This window comes from Oncorhynchus masou, chromosome 10 (assembly GCF_036934945.1).
Source record: "Oncorhynchus masou masou isolate Uvic2021 chromosome 10, UVic_Omas_1.1, whole genome shotgun sequence".
NCBI classification, from domain to species: domain Eukaryota; kingdom Metazoa; phylum Chordata; class Actinopteri; order Salmoniformes; family Salmonidae; genus Oncorhynchus; species Oncorhynchus masou.
Genome location: NC_088221.1, coordinates 44055644 through 44071668, shown reverse-complemented (window position 1 = coordinate 44071668; position 16025 = coordinate 44055644). Strand labels below are relative to the sequence as shown.

The 16025-nt window shown below is 41.5% G+C and overlaps 1 protein-coding gene across 1 annotated transcript in view; it reads right to left on the bottom strand.

Moving 5' to 3' along the window:
- Positions 1–1920: 1920 nt before the first annotated feature.
- Positions 1921–16025, bottom strand: part of LOC135547660 (contactin-associated protein-like 5) — a 131768-nt gene continuing 117663 nt past the window's right edge. Inside the window, exons 18-24 of the mRNA XM_064976848.1 lie at positions 12871–13110; positions 11654–11878; positions 10090–10223; positions 6571–6658; positions 5790–5993; positions 5352–5411; positions 1921–4383 (exon numbers count right to left, since the gene is read on the bottom strand). Coding sequence (XP_064832920.1) covers positions 4142–4383; positions 5352–5411; positions 5790–5993; positions 6571–6658; positions 10090–10223; positions 11654–11878; positions 12871–13110 — 1193 coding nt within the window. The 3' untranslated portion in view covers positions 1921–4141. The remainder of the gene's footprint in view (positions 4384–5351; positions 5412–5789; positions 5994–6570; positions 6659–10089; positions 10224–11653; positions 11879–12870; positions 13111–16025) is intronic.

The following is a 16025-nucleotide window of genomic DNA, read 5'->3' as shown; positions in this document are numbered from 1 at the left end:
CATTTGGCCGCTTTCCTTCCTGTTCTCTGCTGCCTGTGATTGGAACGAAGTTCGCTGAAGTTGGAGACTTTTATTTCCCTCACCAACTTTAAACATCTGCTATCTGAGCAGCTAACCAATCGCTGCAGCTGTACATAGTCCATCGGTAAATAGCCCACACAATTTACCTACCTCATCCCCATACTGTTTTTATTTATTTACTTTTCTGCTCTTTTGCACACCAGTATCTCTACCTGTACATGACCATCTGATCATTTATCACTCCAGTGTTAATCTGCAAAATTGTAATTATTTGCCTACCTCCTCATGCCTTTTGCACACAATGTATATAGACTCTTTTTTTCTTTTTTCTACTGTTGTTGACTTGTTTATTGTTTACTCCATGTGTAACTCTGTGTTGTTGTCTGTTCACACTGCTATGCTCTATCTTGGCCAGGTTGCAGTTGTAAATTAGAACTTGTTCTCAACTAGTCTACCTGGTTAAATAAAGGTGTTCTCAACTAGTCTACCTGGTTAAATAAAGGTGAAATAAAAAATAAAAATAAAATAAAAATCTGAAAAACCCTTTAACTGGAGCAGGATATGGAAAAATATTACCTTGGCGTCTCGTAATCCGAATCATCAAGCTCTACATTTTAAGTTTAGTGGGGCAGCAGCTAGCCTAGTGGTTAGAGCGTTGGAATAGTAAACAGAAAGTTGCACGATTGAATCCCTGAGCTGACAATGTAAAAATCTGTCGTTCTACCCCTGAACAAGGCAGTTAACCTACTGTTCCTAGGCCATCATTGAAAATAAGAATTTGTTCTTAACTGACTTCCCAAGCTAAATAAAGGTTTTAAAAAAATGTTCACAGACTGTATATAACACCAAGGAAACATTTTACGATAAAATTGGCCCCAACTCCTAACTGGCGACTGTGTCCCCTAAATCAAGTAAGCACATGTCTTCCTATGATGTGAGTGTCCTGCAGTTGCATATTTCTGGGACAGAGTTACAAAATTCATTTTGAAGTGCATGAATGTAGATATTCACATGTTGGATGGATGGATGGAGGGATGGGTGGGTTTGGATGGATGGATGGATGGATGGGTGGGTGGGTTTTGATGGATGGATGGGTGGGGTTGGATGGATGGATGGATGGATGGATGGATGGGGATGGGTGGGGTTGGATAGGTGGATGGATGGATGGATGGATGGGTGGGTGGGTTTGGATGGATGGGGTTGGATGGATGGATGGGTGGGGTTGGATGGATGGGTGGGGTTGGATGGATGGATGGATGGGGTTGGATGGATGGATGGGTGGGGTTGGATGGATGGATGGTTGGGGTTGGGAGGTTGGCTCTCTAATTTTAGTTTTTTTTCCTTTACATACTAAATGTAAACTATTTAATACAATCATAATGATCAATACTTAGTATTTTTGTTCTTTTTTTATAAATGTTTTATTTTCTTTTGGAGTGGCAGCCTACAGGTAAATACGATATTAACTGAGTAGCAAATGATGTGTCGATTGTACCTTTAACCCCCCACACCCCCAACAAAGAAATCACAGAAAAATATATAAATGTGGTCACAAAAAAAAGAGACACAATAAAATGTTCCACAACTACAGTTCTGACATCGAAGAAATTTAATGTTCTGGCTTTGTGATTGAATTAGGTCAGATTCCATTTTGTACCCTAATTACCTTAACAACGTTTGGAGGAAGACGGGACGTAGTTTCACACCACGTAATGAATGTTTCTACTTCATCAGAATCCACAGCACCACCCATCCTTGGTCTGTACATGCTTATACACACATGTACCAACAAATGCAAACACACATACCGTATTCAAAGCCCCAAAAATGTATGTGAACGGAAGAAAGAGAATGGTTGTGATAGAGGTTATGTAGCACGAAACATCTGGAAAATATTAATTATTTTTCAAAAAGAATGTTTGGTTTTATTAAACATAATATACCTGTACAATTATAGCCATACAAAATTGGCCCTCAAAGTAATCACAATATCAACAAGTACAAATAGGAGTCTCAGAGGTTAATTATAACTTGCTTTCAAGGACACTTTAATTTGAAAGAAAAATGTTTTCAGGCAATACCTCAGCCATTCTCTGTTTTTATTGTTTCTAAACTGTCAAACCGGGTTATTGTGCACTGATGATACTTTCCCTCTTCATTTTAGGTGGAAAATAAAACTAAGCTGAGCATCCACATCCATCATCCAATACTAGTAAACACTAATCACCTTATAATGTAGATCTAACATAGGGATACTGTTGACAATCAGTACAAAAGCAATGAATTACAAACTTCAAATAAGAAATAAGATATAAAATGATCACCAATGCATGACCAGGATCAAAGGTGTGCCAGAACAAATGGCTGCTTGAGGAAACAATCCAAACGAAACAATGAAACGTACAAAGAAAAGACAAAGAGCTTATGAGAAGATGAGGAACAACTAAAGCTTTGTATATGGCAGCTCTTTGAAGACTCTTCTAACCCTTGGCCGGCAGCCACTTGAGTGGGATGTGATGGGTTGGTTCTCTTGCTAGGGGACAGCTAGCAGATGTTCCAGTCAGCTGGGTTCTTTTTACATTATCTTCCTTGCAGCAATACAAAGCAGCCTAGCCTACGGCATAGAAACCTCAAGAACATTGGGCAGAAAGAACAATGATTTTCAATCGAACTTTCCAAAGAAAAATGTAGGAAACCGGTCCAGGCACCTGTCTCTTGTATTGATGTAATTTTTAAATGGCTTTATTTAGGGTTTTAATGAAATTTAAATATATAACTTTTTGTATTTAATCTTAATTAATCACTGCATTATCAAAATCAGTAAAACAATACTTCTCTTACTCCAATGTGTTATTTAATATTATGTTATCTAAGAAGGCCTTTGCATTGAGCCTTTTCAACCATTCCCAGAGCACTGCACCGCGTTACTGTAATTACCATCAAAATGGTGGCTGAATAGTCCCCCTGCCCTCTGAAGGCAAGCCACTCTGTATTGACCATCTGTATTACATCAATGGCACAGATGTGAAAGCTGTTGAACTTCTCGTCCTTTTCTTAAGTATTTGAAATGGAGTAAGTGCATCTGTGTGTAGTTTCTGTGCGTCGGGAGATTTCCTCCACACACGACAGTGGGATAGTTTAATCTTGGCAATCTACATCATTCTGGCTTTTTCCCATAACATTGCCCCCCTTTCCCATAACATTGCCCCCCTTTCCCATAACATTGCCCACTTTTCCCATAACATTGCCCACTTTTCCCATAACATTGACCACTCTTCCCATAACATTGACCACTCTTCCCATAACATTGACCAGTCTTCCCATAACATTGACCAGTCTTCCCATAACATTGACCACTCTTCCCATAACATTGACCACTCTTCCCATAACATTGCCCACTCTTCCACAACATTGACCACTCTTCCCATAACATTGCCCACTCTTCCCATAACATTGCTCACTCTTCCCATAACATTGACCACTCTTCCCATAACATTGACCACTCTTCCCATAACATTGACCACTCTTCCCATAACATTGACCACTCTTCCCATAACATTGACCACTCTTCCACAACATTGACCACTCTTCCCATAACATTGCTCACTCTTCCCATAACATTGACCACTCTTCCCATAACATTGACCACTCTTCCCATAACATTGACCACTTTTACCATAACATTGCCCACTCTTCCCATAACATTACCCACTCTTCCCATAACATTGACCACTCGTCCCATAACATTGCCCACTTTTCCCATAACATTGAATATTCTAATCTTTCCAGGCTTTTTGTATTTCTGTCATTGGATAAATCCATTGCACCATATCCATATGCTTCAATCTCTCATGGCACTGTTTTCCTGTCCCATCACCACCATTTGTGAGCCGGCCGGTCAACATATTTGCAGCTACAAGTTCCGTCCTACGGAGTATCTACACAGAAACGGGAAGAAATTCCCCATCAGGATATTCCCACAGTTCCCTAAAGGAGAAGGAATTCTTAATTTCTACCCCAGAGGAGGGAGGAAAAAGGCTGCCTCCTCCTGTGCAGACAGCTAGACAAAACAGAAGAGAGGTAAGCAGCGATGGCTAGAAGGCTTGGCTGGACACTGTGGTCAGATATAGTACTCCCTGTTGTCCCTGAGGGTGGAGCTATGACTGTCATGGAGGTGGCACTCTGTCCGGTAGGCTGGTTCTGCCTGGTAGGCTGCTCCTCTCCGGCAGGCTATTTCCAGGTTGGTTTGGTGCTCCTTCTCCTTGATGCTGGTGTCTCTCCGGGCCTGCCGGTGCTGGTACAGGAAAAGGGTCATCACCACCACTACACACAGAGTGATGAAGACTACTGCTGACACCACACCTGCGGGGGAGCAAGGGCAGCCATTTTAGTTATAACATCTGAGGGGGGCTGGGGTCATGACTCATATCATGGTACGTCTCAATTTATTAGAAATAAGTTATCCTGGACTTAAAAATGCACTATGCAGAAATCGCTGCGCCATTACCTGGTTGCTAAAATTCGAATAGTTTGCTTAATAGTCCCATTCCCCCCTATTTTTCTACATGTATATAGCTAGTTGTGTGTCCAGCACTTTTGAACTGTATATGTGACAAAACAAGCAATTACAGTGTATCATCATTGTACCATCTACACTGCTGTGAAACATATTTTCCATAACCAAAAATAATTGTATTTTCAGCTGTTTGAAGCTGGTGTACAAAACTGGAAGTAAAAGATGCAAAAACGTTACGAAAGAATGGGAAGCATAGAAATAGTTCACATAGAACATATCTACCACCTCTTAGACTTGCTTTCAATGAGAATGACAGATCTATAAACACACATTTCTGTGTGAATTTGGTTGGGTCGCCCAAAAAGTTACATATTGCAGCTTTAACAATTTATTTTATTTTACCAGGCAAGTCAGTTAAGAACAAATTCTTATTTAGAATGACTGCCTAGTGGGTTAACTGCCTGTTCAGGGGTAGAATGACAGATTTGTACCTTACCAGCTCGGGGGTTTGAACTTGTAACCTTTTGGTTACTAGTCCAATGCTCTAACCACTAGGCTACCCTGCCACCCCAAACAATGAGGAACCCCATTCACAAAAAAACTTCAGAGGGACATCCATTGTGAGGTAAGAGAGAGAGAGGAAGAGAGAGAGAGGAAGAGAGAGAGAGAGGAAGAGAGAGAGAGAGGAAGAGAGAGAGAGGAAGAGAGAGAGGAAGAGAGAGAGAGGAAGAAAGACAGTGAAACAAAGTGACATCTGGGACTAGATTCATATTAACACCGAAACAATAAATTAAGATAAAATAGAGAAACAAACCTCCTATGACTGCCGAGTCATGCAGGCTGACATTATCTTTGTTTGTTTTCGCAGCTTGATCTGGCAGGGAAGAAAGAAAGGCCCATTCATTATCTTTCAGTAATGAGTGAATGAGCTGTGCAGCAAAATGGATGTTCCTCAACAGGGTGTATGTGGCAGAAGATAACTTATTTGTTTAACTGCGTAAACAATGAAAAACAAAAGTTCCATCAGGCTGGCAGGCTTCAGCTCATTGTCGACTCATTCCTGATTCATCTGAAATGTAATAATGATGCTTTACGCAGGAGGCGAGACTGGGAACATCCACAATCGATTCCACACAGCTCCAAATGGCTTCCGCTGTGAAAGCTGAACAGCTGTGGCAGAGTAAAGGAACTCATTTACTTGCTTTATCCAGTTAGCTGAGTGGAGACTGTGTTTTACAACAGCAGCACTTACCTGAGAGTGGGTGTGAGGTTGTTGAGTCAGCGGGAGCCCCACAGTTAGACTCCACCAGGTGACCCCGTACACTGACCAATGAGCTGCCACGGTTCAGTAGCGCTGCCTTCAGTGGAGCCATGTGATTGAACTGGACGGAGGACAGGCAGCCAATGAAGCCCTTAGATCCTGCCTGCATCACTTCCTCATCAAAATTCTCACCTCCTGTTATACAGAATTAACATTGAAGCATTATAGCAGCAGTCTCCCACTAAAAACAAAAAATTACAAAACATACTTCATGATGTACAAATGAGTCATTGGGGAAGATATGTATGCAGAGCATTTTTAATAGATCTTCATTAGAGCGGGAAAGAGAGGCAGAGGAGGTGAGAGAGTTTGCTTTCTGTCTAGGTTATTGTTTAAGACATTTCTGTGCTTTCAAACAGCACCATTTTAGGTCCCATCAATTAATCTTTATTCAGCCTTTATTAGGTTCACCATTATTTCCATCCAGAATTAAATATACATGTTTCTATGGCAACAGCAGTGAGGGATATAAAAAATAATCATCTTTCAGCAATGATGGTCAAAATCTTTAAATCTGCGATTCCAAAAGCTGTTCTGAGACGGGGTATGAACGGGAAATTGTTATGAGCATTTGAACATTAAGTCAAAAACAGAACATGTGAAAAACCTAAACTTCTTCAGTATCATAGTATGGTTCCACTAAATGGTCCTCCACCTTCCATTATTCAAAATAGCTCCCTGCATGGCAGTAGAATTTCATTGGAAGGCTTACCGATGACTATGCCCAAAGTCAAGGATCTGATTAAGATCAACTCTGCATCAGATGACAGGGTGTACTTCCTGTGGATGTCCTGGTCGATCTGAGGGAAAGTGAAAAATAATCAAATAATAGGGAGGATTACAGGAATTACAAATCCATTTTACATTTCAATACATTATGGATTGAGTATGACATTCTTTCATCTAAATGGCTGTCGTTTACTGTAGTACCAATGCACTCTCATAGCGGTATACATTTGTTAAATGTTTTTATTTAAACTTTATTTGTCAGGGAGACCGAGACCATGTCTATTTTACAGATGAGCCCTTAAATGACATAGATGACAGAAAATACACACATCAAAATGTAAATACAAAAATGCAAGCAGAAAGAAAAACACGGTCATAAAGAACAAACACTTTCATCAGTAATAAGGTCCTCAATCAGCTTTCTGAATGGACCTAGAGGCACCAGAACATCACATTCATCAGTAATAAGGTCCTCAATCAGCTTTCTGAATGGACCTAGAGGCACCAGAACAAACACTTTCATCAGTAATAAGGTCCTCAATCAGCTTTCTGAATTGACCTAGAGGCACCAGAACATCACATTCATCAGTAATAAGGTCCTCAATCAGCTTTCTGAATGGACCTAGAGGCACCAGAACATCACATTCATCAGTAATAAGGTCCTCAATCAGCTTTCTGAATGGACCTAGAGGCACCAGAACAAACACTTTCATCAGTAATAAGGTCCTCAATCAGCTTTCTGAATTGACCTAGAGGCACCAGAACATCACATTCATCAGTAATAAGGTCCTCAATCAGCTTTCTGAATGGACCTAGAGGCAGCAGAACATCACATTCATCAGTAATAAGGTCCTCAATCAGCTTTCTGAATGGACCTAGAGGCACCAGAACATCACATTCGTCAGTAATAAGGTCCTCAATCAGCTTTCTGAATTGACCTAGAGGCAGCACAACATCACATTCATCAGTAATAAGGTCCTCAATCAGCTTTCTGAATTGACCTAGAGGCAGCAGAACATCACATTCATCAGTATTAAGGTCCTCAATCAGCTTTCTGAATTGACCTAGAGGCAGCAGAACATCACATTTAAGAACATGTTGAAGATTGTTCCACAAATAAGCTGCAAAAAAACCTAAAAGCTGGATTTACCTGTCTCAGTAGAGACCAAAGGAATATCCAGCGTGAACCATCCCTGAGATGGTAACTTGTATGTCTAAAGTTTAGTAAATATGTTACAGTAGGTACAGTTTTTGTAAAAGAGATTTTTAAATGAAAACATAGCAATGTATCAACCTACGTGACATCAAAGAGGGCCAGCCAAATTTCTGGTAGAGAATGCAGTGATGAGTAATAAAACTTTTGCCCATAATAAAGCACAGTGCGCTATGATAAACGGCTTCTCAATACTTTAATGAAGTGGCAGATGACGTCGCCATAGATGATGTCGCCATGTTGACTGAATAATCTGCTTTCTACTATTTAGCGAGAGGCAGGACCTATTTCCATAGAAGCCCAATTTAATTCTCAGCTTCCTAACTCATCAATATGCATTATAAAATTCAATTTGTATCAGTAGATACACAATGAGTTCTATTTGTCAAGTCATTTTTAGACAATTTACATGCAGCCTGGTCTAAGCCAATTGAGGAAAGCTTGTGAGTGATCAACAGTATCGAAAGCATTTGACAGGTCCATGAAGAAGTGCAGCACTGTCACGCCTTGGTCTTAGTATTTTGTGTTTTAGTTAATTAGTTTAGTTGGTCAGGCCAGGGTGTGACATGGGTTTATGTTATTAAGTTGTCGTATTGGGGTTTTTGTAGGCATTGGGATTGTGGTTGATTAGGGGTGTGTTTAGTATAGGCTTGGCTGCCTGAGGCGGTTCTCAATCAGAGTCAGGTGATTCTCGTTGTCTCTGATTGGGAACCGTATTTAGGTAGCCTGGGTTTCACTGTGTATTTCGTGGGTGATTGTTCCTGTCTCTGTGTAGTTTCACCAGATAGGCTGTAATTAGGTTTCACGTTCCGTTTTTGTTGTTATTTATTTATATCAGTTATTTCATGTACCGCGATTCATTCATTAAAAACATGAGTAACCAACACGCTGCATTTCGGTCCGACTCTCTTTCAACAAACGAAGAACGCCGTTACAAGCACAATGTTGCCTTTTATCCATAAAGTCAACCACATCATTTATAACTAGGGATGCATAGAGATAGTGCTATGACCTGGTCTAAAGCCCGACTGATGTACAATTTAAATGCATTTCAAAGATAAGTAAGATCTTAGCTGAGAGTTAATCAAGGACTATAATATTTTAGCTAAGTTTAGAAATAGGGCAATAATGAATTAGGTCACAAAGGTCACCTTTCTGAAGGGGGAGTACATGGGCCGTCCTCTAAACCTTGGAGTACTAGATATAATTGTCAGGTAAATCATATGGGTTAATGATTGAGCAATCAGGCATGTCAGCCCCAGTTAATAATTCACAAAAAGTAAATTGTTGAAATGAAAACAAAGATTCACTAGAAGTTGATGGTTTAACCATTGAGTCAGCTAGAGGCTGGCAGATGGAAGAGCAGTCAATTGACTGTCCAGGGTCAATTAAACCACAGTTTATCTCAAATAAAAAGCCTGCCGAGATAAAATGATGTATAAAAACATACTTTATCCCATTCTTCTCTGTTAGGATGCTAGAGTCAGACAGAACTTGCTTAGGCAGGAAAGAAGATTAATGTATATGCTTCAGTGCATTTACTGTTTTCAAAAATTTAGAAGGATCCCCAGCAGAGTCAGAGATAGAGCTAAAAAAGGTGGCTTGATTTAGCTTTCTTCATCAAGATAGTACATATGTTTCTCAATTGCCTGAAAGATTGCAAGTCTACTACAGATTCAGTTTTCCTTGCTTTGGCCCAGGCCTGATTATCTCATTTGAATGAGCTCAGAGAGCGCCGAAGAAAACCAAGGGTTGGATCTTTCTTTGACTCTGAATGTTTTTAAAGGGGTGTGTTTATCTGTCAATACATACGGAGGAGACATTTTTCAGGGTCAGGAATACAGGAGATAATGGCTAATCAGAGTAGAACATGTCATTTAAAAACCCTTTAGGAGAAAACTTTTTAAAATGTCTCCTCTTAAATAAACGAGGATCAGTATTTTGCTGTTTTGTATCTCTAATACCCTCAAACTCTGGACCTCAAAGTTAGTGCCACTGCGTTTTTTTCATTGCTGCTAATCAGGGACTGGTTTAGACCTGGAACACAAGGAGGGTGCAATTACTTATCTGATAGAACAGATAACCAGCAGGATACGGACCTCAAAGGGTAATAATCGAGTACCCCTGCTCTAACACAGACTCTGGGACAAGGATCACTGAGACCATATGCAAATACTCCACTAGACAAATATTTATGGGGGTTATTAATGAGGATTGACGTGCCCATATGTAGTGATGGAATTACAGTGCACAGGATCTACACCTTTTGTAAATATATCCTTTGCTCACCTGTAGGTAGACGTCTTTTCCCTCACGGTGGATTCTGATACGGTGGAGGCGTCCGTCTGCCAGACTGGAGGGTCTGGGACTGAACACATCTGGCCTCCTGTCCACATGGAGATGGTACCAGATCTGTAGACTCCCTATAGACCACAACACAAACTGGGTGAAAACTATGCACTGAAAGATCTTAAACCTACATTAAGTTGTTGACTATTGGACTTGTTAAAGTCACGCATTGAAGTCAATGTGAGGACTGTTGAAATAGCTCCAGTTACCATTTGGGCTAAAGTATGCACCAACATGAAATCATATTTTGAAATAATTGAAACAATTGCCCTCATGGTGATTTGTAAACAATATTGCCTTGTTCTTTGAATACAGCCATTATCCATGAGCTGTGCCGATGAGATTGTCCCAAGCTGGAGGCTTGAGAATAACATTTAAATAGCTAAACTTATCTCATGAGGTGGCTCACCTCACCTCCACCTACAAACCTTTATTTTAAATTCATATCAATCAATAAAAATTAGTTTGGCATTAAGATAAGCTTATTAACAAAAATAGCATTATGACTGAAATACAATGAAGAGTGTTGGCAGTTTATTTATAAATAGACTTCTCTATTGAATCTCTTTAGACATAAATATGTATCCTGGAGCAGCCTAAACTCTTTGCCCTGTGTTGAATATGTCAATATGCACCAAATGTTCCTCCCACACACATACCACACTAGATCCGAGCGGCAGAGAGCTTTGCATTATCAAGTGAAGTTGGGTCAATATTACAATTCCAGCACGGTAGGTGAAGGGATTTATGTTGTGTTTGAGAAGCCCCTGACAGCCCGGGTGCCTGAGATTACTGTGGATGAAGTGTCCTCCTGATCCTCCCATATTTACAAAGGTGTGATTCATCCACGCGTTCCGATTGAACAAAAGAGCAAAGAAACACAGGGCGTCACTCAACACAATGCTGATGGGCTTTCTGTACAACTTGGAAGGCTGTCAGATTAGAGGTTAAGGTGCGTGATCAAGGCTTTGTTATGAATGAGGCAGAATAGGCTTAAACGCGCCATTGAACTTGGATCTGTCAAGGTTAAATTAGTTATTTTTTATTCCTGTCTGTTATTTGATGGATGGAAATATTCTAAACATGACACATTACTTGTTCCATACTTGTCAAGGGATTATATATCCATCTTTCTATGAAACGAATTGCATTCTTTGTGTTGAAAGTTGTTGTTTTCAGCTCTTTGCTGTGCGGTACAATGGGAGAGAACACTCAGCTGGGGTAAATAGTATGCAATAGTTAGCACTCTCTTCCATATAATGAGATTACATTCTGATTTTAGAGTTGCCCTCTGCCAGCTAATGGAGTCATTATAACACCCTTTACTAAAGCCTTGGTGGAGTCCCAACTTCTTCCCGTCAGAGTCCAAATACAAATCTGGAAATATGTTTGAAGCATATTGAGTTTCACTCATATTACCAAATGCAATGAGGTGTAAATGGACACCTCAGAAATTATTAAATTATTTGTAATACTGATAAATGAGTAGTAGAGGTGTCCCTACCGTTGCGTGCCAGGATGACTGCTATGTACTGCTGGCTGAAGGTGCTGACAGTGAGCAGCATGGCAGGGCTCTGTGTGGTCATGAAGATGAAAGCCATGTTCTCTCTGGCCCTGCTGTTCCCTCTGTAGACACTGGAGGCCTGGAAGCTCCTATTCTGCATCACAGAGAAAGGCTCCTGGAAGGTGTAGGTCACCGACGACTCTCTGTTAAACGACACAGACACCTCTGTAGGGACAGGGAGAGAGGATGGATCATTTGGACAGACATACTGCAATACACTGAATTCAAAAGATAAATTGTTGAGAGCAAATAATGTTAATCAAATTGTAGCTGTTTTTACACCCTTTGTCAAAGACGTGTCTCTGCTCCATGATAGTGGAGGCCTAGATTTGATCTCCTTTTCAGATGGAGCACAATCTACACTCTGAAAGCCACTGATCTCAACACCTCCACTTCAAGAGCAAAGTGAATACCCCTCAAAGCATTCTGTTATTTTCTCTTCTCCCGTTCTCCTCAAAATTAATTAATGGGAAATATATATATTACATAATTATATAGCAGTCTAAGCACAATCTCAGCGAGTTTTATTTTTTTATAACTAAGTTTCATAATAAGTCATCATGACTTAGTGGAAAGAGAATAAAGAATTGAAGGCTCTCTACCCACAAAAGAGCAGATGCTGGAAATAAAGGAGCATCTACAGAAAAGGGTTAAGATAGGTCAATATTGCTTTTTTTCTTAAGAATGATTGAAGGTAAGAATTTCCTTAACTTGCAAGTGGCTCAGGTACAAGTATATCCAGTAGTTCAGAGAAAAAAAAGCTGAGAACCATATTCAAGAATCCCACACATGCGGCAGTGGACACACACAGTTTTTTGCTCAAGAGTTGCACTTTTTGTTCTAGATTGGGAGGGCTCAAAACCTGGCAAGGAAAAAGAAGACCCAAGACTTTTCGGCAGGGGAGTGGAGAGCTGTACAGTACCGGTTGCATATGAATGTCATCATTCTACTGTATAATACATGAAGTATGACGAGGACCTTAGATACATGATTCATCTTCATTTGGAAATGTAAGCCTTTTCTTATGTCTTGATCATTGTGTCAAGTGTTTTTTTCCATTCAATAATTCATCAAACAACAATATCATGAGTGAACCCATTTACTATCATGAGTGAACCCATTTACATCTAGTTCTTGGGGGGCATATCATCACACACCTTCCTTGCAGGAGGGCCCCCCATAGGCAGACTGAGAGCAGTCACAGACGTAGCCGCTGTTCTTCTCAATGCACCTCCCGCTGTTGTGGCAGAGACTGCTGGAGCCACTGCAGTGGCCGGGGCAGCCAGCGCTCACCCCCGGGGTCATCTTAGCCCGCTCCTCCAGGTTAAAGGTCACACCGTTTATAGTCAGAGTTCTGATGCAACCCAAGAAGCCCCTCTGCCTAGCTGCTGTTCCCCCTGGAGGAGGGACGACAGGTTATAACTAGTTCATATGTTTATTACAGTGTTATAACACAATTAGTATATAACGCATCACATTCTACTGAGTACTAGCTGCTGTTCCCCCTGGAAGAACCACAGGTTATAACTAGTTCATAATGCCTATAACAATGTTATACCACATTTGTAGTCTAGTTGTGATACATAATAACTCACCGGGAGGCTAAAGAAGCCCACTGCTTTACTGCAACCCTTGATTTAAGTATGTAAGACAACTCTGGAGCTCATTAAGACTAACTATATGCAAATATGGAAGAACAGCTATTAGGATGAAGTGTTGGGCAGACCTTTGCAAACATTATAAGCAGAAGAAACAGTAAAGCGCTTGAATGACAAATCAAGATTTATGGCCAACCAAAGGTTTAATCTCAGGGAAAGCTTATAGGTAATGTCTTATAGGAAACCCATTCATGTGTGTAATGCCTTGGTACAAGCAGAAAGTGACTGTGAAATAATCATAATGAATATGATCATTCATACTGTGACCTATTGTCTATTTGAGGCTATCATAAATCCTAAAATAGCAAATGTACCAAGACAATAGTATATCTCTGGTGGAACTTGTCAGGGGAAAGGCCACTGTTAAAGTCTGCATAGTGAAATAAATTATTTCCTAAGAGGGGTTATAATTATATTACTAAGGCCAGCCATACCCACAAACAGCTGGCTATTGAGACTGAAACTAAGGCTATGAGAAAGGCAGTCCTACCCACAAACAGTTGGTTGTTTAGCGTGAGACCAAGGCTATGAGACCAGGCCAGTCCTACCCACAAAGACTGTTTGAAGGGCAGCTTTTTTCCATCTACGTAACATTGCAAAAATCAGAAACTTTCTGTCCAAAAATGATGCAGAATAATTAATCAATGCTTTTATCACTTCTAGGTTAGACTACTGCAATGCTCTACTTTCTGGCTACCCGGATAAAGCACTAAAGAAACTTCAGTTAGTGCTAAATATGGCTGCTAGAATCCTGACAAGAACCAAAAAATGTGATCATATTACTCCAGTGCTAGCCTCCCTACACTGGCTTCCTGTTAAGGTAAGGGCTGATTTCAAGGTATTACTGCTAACCTACAAAACATTACATGGACTTGCTCCTACCTATCTTTCTGATTTGGTCCTGCCGAACATACCTACACATACGCCATGGTCACAAGACGCAGGCCTCCTAATTGTCCCTAGAATTTCTAAGCAAACAGCTGGAGGCAGGGCTTTCACCTATAGAGCTCCATTTTTATGAAATGGTCTGCCTACCCATGTGAGAGACGCAGACTCGGTCTCAACCCTTAAGTCTTTACTGAAGACTCATCTCTTTAGTGGGTCATATGATTGAGTGTAGTCTGGCCCAGGAGTGTGAAGTTGAACGGAAAGGCTCTAGAGCAACGAACCGCCCTTGCTGTCTCTGCCTGGCCGGTTCCCCTCTGTCTCTGCCTGGCCGGTTCCCCTCTCTCCACTGGGATTCTCTACCTCTAACCCTATTACAGGGGCTGAGTCACTGACTTACTGGCGCTCTTTCATGCCGTCCCTAGGAGGGGTGCGTCACTTGAGTGGGTTGAGTCACCTTGTCTCAGGATGGTAAGTTGGTGGTTGAAGATATCCCTCTAGTGGTGTGGGGGCTGTGCTTTGGCAAAGTGTGGGGTTATATCCTTCCTGTTTGGCTCTGTCCGGAGGTATCATCGGATGGGGCCACAGTGTCTCCTGACCCCTCCTGTCTCAGCCTCCAGTATTTATGCTGCAGTAGTTTGTGATGGGGGGCTAGGGTAGGTTTGTTATATCTGGAGTACTTCTCGCGTCTAATCCGGTGTCCTGTTTGAATTTAAGTATGCTCTCTCTAATTCTCTTTCTCTCTTTCTTTCTCTCTCTCGGAGGACCTGAGCCCTAGGAACATGCCTCAGGACCACCTGGCATGATGACTCCTTGCTGTCCCAAGTCCACCTGGCCATGCTGCTGCTCCAGTTTCAACTGTTCTGCATGCGGCTATGGAATCCTGACCTGTTCACCGGGCGTGCTACCTGCTGTTTGCAACTCTCTAGAGACAGCACGAATGGTAGAGATACTCTCAATGACCGGCTATGAAAAGCCAACTGACATTTGCTCCTGAGGTGCTGACTTGCTACCCCCTCGCCAACTCCTGTGATTATTATTATTTGACCATGCTAGTCATTTATGAACATTTGAACATCTTGGCCATGTTTTGTTATAATCTCCGTCCGGCACAGCCAGAAGAGGACTGGCCACCCCTCATAGCCTGGTTCTTCTCTAGGTTTCTTCCTAGGTTTTGGCCTTCTAGGCAGTTTTTCCTAGCCACCATGATTCTACACCTGCATTGCATGCTGTTTGAGTTTTAGGCTGGTTTTCTATACAGCACTTTGAGATATCAGCTGATGTACGAAGGGCTATATAAATACATTTGATTTGATTTGAACAGCTGGCTGTTGAGACTGAGACTAAGGCAGTGAGGCCACGCCTACCCACAAACAGCTTGCTGTTTAAACTGAGACTAAGGCTGTGAGGCCAGGCCAGTCCTACCCACAAACAGCTTGCTGTTTAAACTGAGACTAAGGCAGTGAGGCCAGGCCAGTCCTACCCACAAACAGCTTGCTGTTTAAACTGAGACTAAGGCAGTGAGGCCACGCCTACCCACAAACAGCTTGCTGTTTAAACTGAGACTAAGGCTGTGAGGCCAGGCCAGTCCTACCCACAAACAGCTTGCTGTTTAAACTGAGACTAAGGCAGTGAGGCCAGGCCAGTCCTACCCACAAACAGCTTGCTGTTTAAACTGAGACTAAGGCAGTGAGGCCAGGCCTACCCACAAACAGCTGGCTGTTGAGACTGAGACTAAGGCAGTGAGGCCAGGCCTACCCACAAACAGC